This window comes from Nestor notabilis, unplaced genomic scaffold, assembly GCF_000696875.1.
Source record: "Nestor notabilis isolate BGI_N333 unplaced genomic scaffold, ASM69687v1 scaffold24626, whole genome shotgun sequence".
NCBI classification, from domain to species: Eukaryota; Metazoa; Chordata; class Aves; order Psittaciformes; family Psittacidae; genus Nestor; species Nestor notabilis.
Window position 1 is genome coordinate 1 of NW_009934591.1, and position 11,220 is coordinate 11,220.

The following is an 11,220-nucleotide window of genomic DNA, read 5'->3' on the forward strand; positions in this document are numbered from 1 at the left end:
CTGGAGGCCGCGGGACGGGTTCCTCTTGTGGAGCTCACTCGATAAAGGTGGACGTTTGATGATGCTGGGAAGAGGGATCCTGGCAGGTTTCTCACCACGTCTGTGCTCACTCTCCTTCCAGGATGTCTTCAGGCGCGCTGTTCCCAAGCCTGGTGCCAGGCTCCCGCGGCTCCTCGAGCAAATACCTGGTGGAATTCCGGGCAGGGAAGATGTCCCTGAAAGGCAGCACCGTAACCCCGGACAAGAGAAAAGGCCTCGTTTACATCCAGCAAACTGATGATTCCCTCATTCACTTCTGCTGGAAGGACAGGACCTCAGGCAACGTGGAGGATGTGAGTATGGCTGTTTGTGTGTCAGTGCTGCCTTGTTCTTGTTCCGCTGCTGAAAGGGCTTCTCTGAGACAAATCGGGACAAGAACACCACCGTGGCCTTACAGACCTGTGCTTCCAAATCCTCTCTGCTCTGAGGAGCAGATGGGAGAAGGTTTGGGGAGGCGGGTTGAGGTCTTTGGGCAGCTGGAAGGAATATTCATGTCTTTTCTCAAATGTTTGTTCCCGCTGCCGCCTCTTCCAGGATTTGATTATTTTCCCTGATGACTGTGAGTTCAAGAGGGTACCTCAGTGCACTACGGGCCGTGTGTATGTATTGAAGTTCAAGGCAGGATCCAAACGACTCTTCTTCTGGATGCAGGTTTGTGGGAAGTCGATAACAAAGGTCTTGGATCAAAACGCTCCCAGTTTGACTCGTACCAAGAGCAACTTTCTTGCAGGAGCCGAAGACGGACAAGGACGAGGAACACTGTCGTAAAGTGAACGAGTATCTCAACAACCCACCAATGCCCGGGGCTTTGGGTGGAAACGCGAGCGGAGGCCACGAGCTGTCTGCACTGGGAGGTACAGTCCATTCTCTGCTCCTTCACATCAGAGGCTTCTGTTTTAAATTAGAAGGAGCACTTACAGCTCCTTAGGAAGAAATTCCTGATGCTGTGGAGGGTGAGTTGGGGACAGTGTTAACACCAGCAGAGTAAACATGCTTTTAGCAAAATAAACTGGGCTGTTAAACAGGTTCAGGCTGGAAGTTAAGGCTGCCAGAAGAAATCTCTGTGTTTCCAGTGGATTCTCTGGAGTCTTACCTCTTTATGAAGCCAAGTTGCATTTATCTTTTATGAGCATCATGAATCAGTAAACACTCGAAACTGTTTTTTCCATACAGAATGTGATGCCAATTAATCTCCTGCTGTTTGAGCCGGAGTGCTGTGAAAAAACAAACCAATGTGAATATGTTGTGTTTCAGAATGTTTTTGTTTTTAGGTGAGGGTGGCTTGCAAAGCCTTCTTGGAAACATGAGCCATAACCAGCTCATGCAGCTGATCGGACCAACGGGCTTAGGAGGACTTGGTAAAATGCTTTAATATCTTTATGCCAAAATGGTATTTTCTCCTGCCAGGTTAAATCTTACCTGACACTATTTTCAAGTAGTGCTATTGGTTTGAATAGCGCTTCTTTCCCTGCCTCAGAGATGAGCTGAGGGGCAAAAAATGGTGCAGGAAATGGAGGGTGCCACTTTCTACACAGTGCTCATCTTAGGGCTTGATCCGCAAGAACCTCGGTTCTGCTCCTTGCTCCTCTGAATCTTCTGCCTTTTTTTTCCCCTCTCCTTTTTTTCTACCCCTTTTCTTCCTCCTAAATATTCACTGGAGCAGGGACTGGAAACTTGGGATTCGTTCCCAATGAATGTCCCAGTTACAAAGCCATGGAATTGGCTCGTGTTGCCTCTGATCCAGTGAATATTTGTGTGCAAAGCAGAAAGAGTTCCTGAGGAATTCTGCACCCTCTGGTCAGAGGAGCAGGGCTCGGGTCAGGGCTTTCTCTCCTGGGTGAGTTGCAGCTTTATTTGTGAAGGGGATGAGGTGTGTTGTGGTTCCTGCTGTGTTTTGCTCCTAATGCTACCCGTGCTCCAAGCCCAGCAGGGCACTTTGAGAGGTCAGACCCTCGAGTGGAGGCAGGCGAAGGAACACTTGCAGGTGGCAGTGACTGAGGTTCTGTGCTTAAGCTCCAAAGTCCATTTCTGTGGATCTAGCTTGTGTCTTTTTAGCTTTGGATGCAAATCTCATGTTGGTGGGATGTTCAGATGCAAATCTCATGTTAGTGTTGAAAGATTCTGTTTTTTAGGATGTGTTTGGAAAAGATCTTCCTTCTTGAAGCTTCACAACTCCTGAGACTGTCTTCCTCCTCTTCTCATCACTTTTTCTCAGCAGCTCTTCTTTCTTTGCTTTTATATCTAGCTGTAAGACACGAAGCTCACTACCGTAACTCAAAGAAAACCATGTGCTTGCCTCTGCAGACTGTGGTCGTGGCGAATGTGTGGATCTCTTCCCCCAGTAGTGGCCTGTTCTTTTGCATCTGGTTTGCACCTCTCAGGTCTCTGCCTCCGGGAGAGGAGCCGTGTGCTTTCTTAGCAAGGGCACCCTGAGAGAGCAGCGTGGGGTACAGCTGGGTTAGCTTCACCCTCCTGCTGCTGTGGAGGCTCTGATGAGTGAACTGTTTGGGGATGGTTCCGTAGGAGCAGGTCCTGTGCGAGGGAGGGAGCTGGTGGCCAGTGACCCAGTGGTCTGCAGCTTCAGTTAATCACGTTTGCTCTTGGAGCGCTGTTGTTCTGTCCTCTGCTTGCAGGGAGATCCCAAAAGGTGGGTGACGGATGCAGGTGCTGTGCAGGGCCGTGTGTCTGATTAGCTGTGGTACAGAGACCCACTGGATGGGAAGCGTGTGGTAAATGGAGTGTCCGGCTGATGTGGCTCAGAGGAACTGTAGGGGACGATCAAGTCACTGACCACCCCAGGGCACTGGAGGCCAGGCCTTTCCCAGCTCTCTTTAGCTGATGTTCTTGATGCTATGATAAGTCCGTGGTGGTTGGGATGTGTGGATGAAGGAGGCTGATTTCTGGTTTCTTTTGCATATGGCAGTTGGCTCTAAGGCCGAGTGCTGGTTTCCTGCTGTTTCCTGATCACTGCTCTACCAGGAGCACTCTGTCTGTGTGGGGTTGTCCTTTGCTCTGCCTGGGAAGTGTTCTCTGCTGATGCTGCTGCCACATCTCTGTGTTAGGTTTGAAGCTGCAAAACCACGTGTCTGGGAGAGACAGTGGTGGCAGCTCTGATCCGCTGCTGAGGGCCTTGGCCTTAAAGGTTAGAGAAAAGTTGGATTTTTGGGAACCAGGAGATGAGAGGAGAGGGCTGTGTCGCAGTGCTCATGTCCAGCACAAACTGAAGTGATTTTTATTCTTGTGTACATCTAGAAATCGAGTCATTTCTAAAACATGCAGCTCTCTTAAGGCAGTTTTCCAATAGGGACATGAAAACAGGAGCTGTGAACGTACAGAACGGGGTGGGGGGGTTGGTCTGGGGTCTTTCACCCCCTCCTCCTCTATTTTAGCAAATAAACCTTTCAGGTACAAGAGTGACCTCTCTAGAGCAGAGAGGTGCAGAACCCTGAGGAAACACGTCTCTAACCCCCTTCTCCTCTTGTGTTTACGGAAGGTGGGCTGGGCGCGCTGACGGGGCCCGGGCTGGCCAGTCTGCTTGGAAGTGGGGGACCCCCGACCAGCAGCTCGTCGTCGAGGTACAGCACCCGTCTGCTCTGCGGTGGCTGGGCTTCTGTGATGTGAATGTGCTGCTTCTGTGGGAGGGAGGAATCACGGGCTACTGCATGGGAAACATGATGGGAATCGGGACCGCTTGTTACCTCTCTGAAGCGGGGCAGGAGCCCTTCATGCTGTATGGGCTTGAAAAGAAGCTTTTCAGGATACCAGAGGCAAAGGTGTTTTAGGCAGGGAATTGGAATCATTGAATCACAGAATGGTTTGGGTTGGGGAGGACCTTAAGATCATCCAGTTCCAACCCCCTGCCATGGGCAGGGACACCTCACACTAGACCATCTTGCCCAAGGCTGTGTCCAACCTGGCCTTAAACACTGCCAGGGATGGAGCATTTCCCACTTTAGGGAACCTGTGCCAGCGCCTCAGCACCCTCACAGTAAAGAACTTCTTCCTTATATCTAACCTGAGCTTCCCCTGTTTAAGTAAGTTTGAACCCATCACTCCTTGTCCTATTGCTATGGTCCCCTGAAGAAGAGCCCCTCTCCAGTCCCTACCATCCTGGCAGGCCCCAATTAATTAACTAAAGGTATTAATTGTGTTCCGCAGCTCTCGCAGCCAGTCAGCTGCTGTGACTCCATCTTCCACGACTTCCTCTACACGGGTGACGCCTGCCCCGGCCGTTCCTGCGGCTGCGTCCGTGACCAGCCCGAGCCCGGTGCCGAGTTCGGGTAATGGAACCAGCTCAGCCACCAGCCCAACACAGCCCATTCAATTGAGTGACCTCCAGAACATTTTAGCTACTATGAATGTGCCATCTGGAGCAGGAGGGCAGCAAGGTAACAGTGTTCTGACCAGGCAGCTGTTGGATCCTGGAGCCCTTTGGAGCTGTTTTACTGTCCTATCCTGTTCCAAATTGCTTTGAAAGGTCTATGATTTTGATTCTTCATTCGAGTGCTGTTTTTGGCTGCTTTAGGAGTCTTATTCTCACTCCAAAACTGACAGAGGGAGAAAGGATGCTAGCAGCGTGCTAAGCACATCCAGTCCTCCTGACTAGATATTTACTTTACATGACAGAAACGTGGGGGGTTGTGCACAGTCTAACAGCCAACCCTCTCTTTCCTTCCCAGTTGACCTGGCAACTGTTCTGACTCCGGAGATAATGGCTCCCATCCTGGCCAACGCCGAAGTTCAGGAACGGTTGATGCCTTACCTCCCCTCTGGGGAGTCTCTGCCACAGACTGCGGAGGAGATTCAGAACACCCTGACATCCCCTCAGTTTCAGCAGGTGGGTGCCTGGCTTCATGGCAAGTACAGGTCTTCCCTCCTCCCCAGGCCTCTTGCCCTGCTCTGTCAGGTTCCTGACACTGTTCACAGTAGGAAGTAGCTCAGTAGAAGTGGAAAGGAGGAGGGATGTACTTTAATGGAACACTAGTTCCTTCCTGCAGTCACCCAGTGGCAGATCAGAATGTGTTTCACTTTTGGAATTGGGCTTTACCTTTCTTTTGTATTAGAAACACTCTCTGGCAGATGAGGGGAGTAGCAAATTCATTATTCCCTGTCAGAGTAGAGTAACGTAGAGGTAATTTTAATGTAGAGTAACGTAGAGGTAATTTTAAGTGACTAACTAAAGGGAAGCAATGCTCACATTTACAGCCCTACAGTCCTTGTTCCTCTTGAAACACTAGTACTGAATTCCAGGACGGTCTGGATTAAACCTGGTGTATTTCAGGCCAGTTGGAATCAGTTACACCGATGGATTGAAACTTGTCAATGATGTGCAAGATTTCAGTGGCTGACTAAACGCAGTCGTTTCTTGTGCAGTGAGATTGGGAAAGGAGGGATGTTTTTACTTGCTGATGTGGAGAAATCTGAAGCAAACTGGGTTATTTTTGACACTGATGATTCCAATTCACAGGCATTGAGCATGTTCAGTGCTGCCTTGGCTTCAGGACAGCTGGGCCCGCTCATGAGTCAGTTTGGCTTACCTGCAGAGGCAGTAGATGCAGCTAATAAAGGAGGTGAGTATCCTGTTGGGAGCAGGAGGAAGTGGTTTGTTGGGGCGAGCACACAGCCAGGGAATGGAAATGTCAGGATAAGCTTTTGTGTAATGGGCAGAAGCTGGCTCTGGGCTGTTTGTTCTCTTTGCAGTGGAAAGGTTCATAGCTCAGGGGTTCCCCAGCAGACACAGTGTGTGTCAGAGCTGCATTTAGAGGAGTCAGATTGCTGTGCTGAGCAGCCTTGGCCTTGGTTTGATAGAAATGCAGAAACCTCTGGAGGTGTCAGTCACCTTGTCCAGGAATGCTGTTTTGGGGGGGAGTTGTTACTGAGTCATGTGGAATAGGTGAACACAGTGTTGCCTGGAGCACTGGTGGAATAGGTGTGTTGGCTTTCCCTAGTGAGCTTTTAGCATCCATTCCATTCCTGAAGTAATTCTAGTCTTAGGCTGCCTGTGCACAGTAAAATGCACTTTAAATTTATATCAGAGAGATCCAAATGTGTGTTATATATTGAATCAGTGTTAAAGTTAATAGATTCTTACTAAAGCAACCATTTACTTTCCAAGTAATGCAGCTTAACCTCATGTGGACAATGAACTCCATCTCGGAAAGCACAAAGTTCACTAACTAACTAACTGCTGTGTTTAACTTCCAGATGTAGAAGCCTTTGCCAAAGCAATGCAGAACAGTGTCAAGTCAGACCAGAAGGAAGGAGATTCCAAGGACAAGAAAGACGAAGAGGAAGATATGAGTTTAGATTAAGTTATTTGCTCTTCCTTACCGATATTCCTAGATACTAACTTAAGCAACTGCAGTAGGATTACTAACTTCATATTATGCTTATATAAATCTACAAATAAAGGAATTTTCTTTATCTGCCATACTGTTCTTTCTCACTCTGTTTAGCATGCACACAGAGGCAGTACTTCCTCTTTATTTACAGTAGAGTTACTCACTGTTCAGCTTTGATGCTTTGGACATCGGGATAGACTAATCCTTATGATTTCTTTGTGATCAAAGGGTTGAGCCCTGTGATGATAGGAATAATGAGCATCTCACGGACACAGTGCTGACTGCCATCCAGGTTTGAGTGTGCCAGGTTGTGAGCTGCAGGGCTGAACACAAGGAGGTTCATCTCCTTCCTGAACATCAGTGCACTATCCCTGCTTAGGAGGGAGCTGCCTGTGGCAAATAAATACACTTGTAATGTCCCTATTGTGCCACTGCCTGAGGTGGTGGTTGTTCCTCCTCCAGTTCTCCATCAGCTTCATACTTGCTCTTCACCAGTAAAGTGAAAGAAAGAGAGTAACATAAAACTTTATTCCAAAGTATGTACCAGTGATTTACAAAGACCATCTTTAAAACTACAACTTAAAACCAGGTCATAATTACATTTGTTTAAGATGGACATGTTAAAAACCCATTTTACAATATTTACCCCTCATATAAAACCCCCACAATATAATGATATAAGTTACAAGTCCATTTCAGAAGCAAGATGTTGTCCCCAAGTGGCTTAGAGATATATATACACACACAAATATATATATGATGTGTAAGTGCACGAGTGAACTGCGTGTCTTGGGAGAAAAAGGTCTTTTCAAGTGAAGACTGCACTACAAAGGGGTGAGTGAGGCTGAGCAGGAGAAGGCAATGCTGGCGGGGGGGTGAGGGCTGAGGGTCCCCCTTGCACCCCACCAGCCTCAGAGGTAACCTCTATTTCTTCCCCTTCAAGCAACAGTCTCTTGCTTCACACAACAGGACTGTAGTCAGTGTATTATCTACCAGCGCTGAATGCAGCCGCAGAGTCACAGTGAGCTTTGTGTCTTTCTGCTTTTCCTCAGCCTATTTTGTTCCTTTTCCTTTTGGTTCTTATAAATTAATGTGATGAGCACATGCTAATTCTGTCAGCAGAATTTTGTCCAAGAGCTCTGTAGCTTTGGTGGGTGAACTGAGACTGCCCTTGGTGGTGGGGGGGGAAGGGTAAATGCGTCCTTGCTTTTAAAAACACAAAAGTGACGGAATTAATCCAGTTTGTCCTAATTGCATTAATTATCAACCAGAAGCTGCCTCCAGCCTGCAGCAGAAGACAGTCTGTGACTATTATTAATAGCCTCAAGTGTTCCATGAACTAAATCTACGTGCATTGTAAGCGTGGGGTGAAGGGAGCAGGATTTAGGACATGATGCATGGCTGCTGCCGGCTTCAGCCCACGCTCTGTACAGGACAGTTGCTCTTAACATGAGCCATGTGGCAGCACAAGTCCTGCTGCTGATGCTTGACCACCGGGGAAGGACTGGACCTGTCTCCACCCCCCACTCCAAGTATTTGGTTGTGTTTGTGAAAGATGTCCCCAACATGCCCCCTTCTCCCCACCTTCCTCCCCTGCCCTCCTTCCCCCTTGGATCTGCGGCCACTCTCTGGTTTTGCCCCCCCGACTTGCTCCTGCAGTCACTGGAGATCAAGTGTTTGACCACGGTTAATGCAATCGAGTAGGTGATGTCTGGGGCCCAGGAGCAGTGCAGCTTTCTGTTGTCAGGCTGTACACGGAGGTGCACTTACTTACTTACAGCACGGGGCAACCCTGAAGGCCAATGGAGCCCCTGACAGTCCCGGTTCGTGGCAGGTTGATGTGCCTCTGGTTAATCACCAGGTTCCTTATGCAGCCCATGTAATGAGGGAGGGGAGGTAACGGTGGCACTGTGCTGGCCTTGGCTGTCTCTGCAGAAGGAACAAGTGAAAAGCAAGTGTTAATCTGGCTAATTACAGGGCAGAGGATTAAGTAACTCTTAACTGCACCAGGACTAGGATCTCTCTTGGATTTGGAGTATCTCGTTCCGGAGCGCATCCTTCCCAGCTCACCTGGCAGCCCTCCCATGTGGAAGGTGGCCCGTACGCTGGGTGGAGGAGGCTGGCTGGGTCCCACCGTGTAGTTGCCTTTTGTGTCCACATCGACCTGGATCATGTTTTTCCTTTTGGTAACTTCAAAAGAAAACAACAGTCAGTGCTGGTTCCTTACCCAGAGAGCAAATCCACCCCCGTCCTTCGGCCCAAAACCCTGTCCTTTGCCTACAACAGCATCATGCCCTGTTCTAGTGAAGAGGGCTGCCCTGTCCCAAGGGAAGAGCACACACTGGGTATACAGGGATCAGCTCAGACCAGCTCTGGCTGCGGATAGGAAGAGGTCCTGAAGCTGAAAATGCAGCTGGAGCACATGATGGCTCCCATCCAGCGCAGGGTCGAGCAAAACGAAGGCTTAAAGCAGAGCTGGGCTGAGGTGGGGGCTGTGGTTGTGGCCCACCCCCAGAAAGGGCTTGATGAAAACCTCAGCACTTGCTCAACATTGGCATTAAAGGCCAAGTTGTGCCTGTACAGGGGTGAATCCTGCAAATGTCCCATCCCAGCCCTGGGCCCTGAGCCCTGGAGACACACTCTGTAAGTCAGGGTTTTCCCTTCACTGGTACATCCAAGGGGATGTGGGACATCCCTGGCCTCACCAGCTGCTCTGCGAGTGGGAAACACCCCATCTCTCCTGCCCACCAGCTCTGACACCACTAACGAGGATCAGGGACTCTCCCTAATTAAGGAAATGTCTTAACGGCAGCTACAATCACCCAAATCAAGTGCATTCAGGTGGGAGCTGGGGTTTAAATACCCGAGGAACAGCCCTGGGCTCTCCCCAGGAGATGGGGGCTTAGCTGCAGGAGTGGAGCAGTGTCCCAGAGCCAGGTGCTGGCTGTCACCTCACCTGCGATGCGGTGCCACTGCCCATCGCAGAGCGATGGGCACGTCACTGATGTGGAGAACTCGTCACCCCCAACGTTTGCTCTCACAGTGACCTGGTGTGTGAGACAAACCCGTCAGAACCAGTGAGCTGGGTGGGATGGGCAGGAGATGGCTGCTGCCTCTGAAAAGCTGTGGGAAACCACCCTTTACATTCACATTACCTTTGTCTCCTCCATGTATAGCAGGAGATGATGCCTTCTCCTTGTGCTGATGTGGAAGATGAGGCCAGAGGCGCTGTGGGGACGGACCTCCAGTGTCACCTCCAAGTCCTGCTCGGTCACCACCGCATCAGCTGGAAGAGAAATGCCACTGGTGAGGAGAGGGACAAGGAGAGGGACCTCCCATGAGATGTATCCCTCCCAGCCCCAGCGCCGTGGGAGCCAGCCCAGGCTGCTGCAGGGTACCCAGGACGATGGACCCGCCATCCGCAGCGAAGAAGACCCCACTCTCCAGTGCGCCCTCATAGCACGGCATCACCCCAAAGGTGCGTGAGGGGGGACCCAGGGGCCTCCCATCCAGCTGTAGGTTCCTCAAGCAGCCGTCGAAGCCAGAGACCTGCACAGAGACCATGGAAGTGAGCACTGAGGGGCCAAAACCTGGCAGGCACAGGCAGTGCCACAGAACTGTGAATGGGCAGCAATAGGAGGATACTATGGGACTACCAAGCCCTTACTGGTATGTGAGCCTTGGCTTTTCCAGGTGGGATCCCTCCTACGTACAAGGGGCCCTGGGCCACAAAGAGTCCTGAAGTGGCCATTGCAGCATCCTGGGCTCGCAGGCCATCGATGACCAGCTGGGCTCGGCTCTTGTCTCTGCTGAAGAAGACCTGCAAAGACCAAAGGTCAGTGCCAGGGCTGGGGCTTCCTGGGTCGAGAGGAGCCCCAGGGCTGTGCCCAGGGCAGGGAGACCTCAGCTTGGAGGTACAGCCAGCCCTGGTTGGGGTTTTACTGTCCCCTTTGCTCCCAAGGGAACATGGGTGTCCCGTGTGTGATTAGGAAGTGATGCCTGCACCAAACTAACCCCGCCAGAACCCCAACCCTCTGCTCACCGTGTGCCACCGCCGGTCGTGGTACTTGTCTTTGCTGCGGATGCGCAGCCGGTGCCCACCGATGTCCACCAGGAAGACAAAGCGGCCATTGAGGACAAAGAGAGTCATGAAGGTGCCCCTCTTGCCTGCCACGTGGAAGAGCAGCCCGCTGGAGGAGTTCAGCTTCACCTCCACGGAGAAATGGGACCTGCAGGGACACGGGAGGTGATGGGAGCACCCTGCTCGGGAAACCTGCTCTCCAAGCCACTGCCCCCAGGGCCAAGCATGTGCGCGGTGCCTCACCTCTGCCCGAAGGAGAGCGGGATCCCATCGAACTCCCAGCGACTGCTCGGGGTGTACCCGAAGCGGAAGGTGCCCCTGGCTGCGCGGGGCTGTGGGTGCAGGTGGCACAGCCCGTACCGATCGTGGCGGCGGTCCTTTGAGGCAGGCTTGCTCAGCACCTACACACAGCACCAGGGAATGGAGTGAGGGGAGCAGCCCTGGCACAGGGCAGAGGTGCTCAACGAGGGGGCAATGGTGGCATCTGAGGAGGGGGAGATGGGGAGTTTCAGCAGCAACTGGTACCTTGGGTTTCCGCCTGTCCTTCTTAGGAGTGACTCTGAACTGCTGCGGCTGCTCACCCCAGGGACAGCTCATGGTGACGTTGATGCTCTCCACGTTCTGCTGCAGGTCCACCACCATCTGTGGCTCTGATGTCCTACATGCAGGGAGAAGAGGTCCCTGTCACTGGGCCAGCTGGGGGGTGGGACAGGGCAGAGCCCTGCTCTCTGGATGTGGCACGGAGATACTCACCGCTTG

General features: G+C 51.4%; 1 protein-coding gene across 2 annotated transcripts; it reads left to right on the forward strand.

Moving 5' to 3' along the window:
• Nucleotides 1-118: 118 nt before the first annotated feature.
• Nucleotides 119-6,469, forward strand: ADRM1 (adhesion regulating molecule 1). 2 transcript variants are annotated; one of them, XM_010017432.1, is made up of 9 exons: nucleotides 119-332; nucleotides 574-690; nucleotides 770-893; nucleotides 1,311-1,397; nucleotides 3,533-3,614; nucleotides 4,198-4,427; nucleotides 4,719-4,876; nucleotides 5,507-5,609; nucleotides 6,244-6,469. In XM_010017432.1, the coding sequence occupies exons 1-9, from the start codon at nucleotides 123-125 to the stop codon at nucleotides 6,348-6,350; spliced, it is 1,218 nt and encodes a 405-aa protein (XP_010015734.1). In that variant the 5' UTR covers nucleotides 119-122; the 3' UTR covers nucleotides 6,351-6,469. The 2 variants fall into 2 exon arrangements, with proteins under 2 accessions (XP_010015734.1, XP_010015735.1); XM_010017433.1 differs by lacking the exon at nucleotides 1,311-1,397 and having other exon boundaries at nucleotides 4,198-4,319; nucleotides 6,244-6,467.
• Nucleotides 6,470-11,220: the final 4,751 nt, after the last annotated feature.

Coding starts and splice junctions, on each gene's coding strand:
- ADRM1 (XM_010017432.1), top strand. CDS start 123: ATGTCTTCAGGCGCGCTGTTCCCAAGCCTGGTGCCAGGCTCCCGCGGC. Junction 1,398..3,532: donor AACGGGCTTAGGAGGACTTG/GTAAAATGCTTT, acceptor TGTTTACGGAAG/GTGGGCTGGGCGCGCTGACG. Junction 3,615..4,197: donor ACCAGCAGCTCGTCGTCGAG/GTACAGCACCCG, acceptor TGTGTTCCGCAG/CTCTCGCAGCCAGTCAGCTG.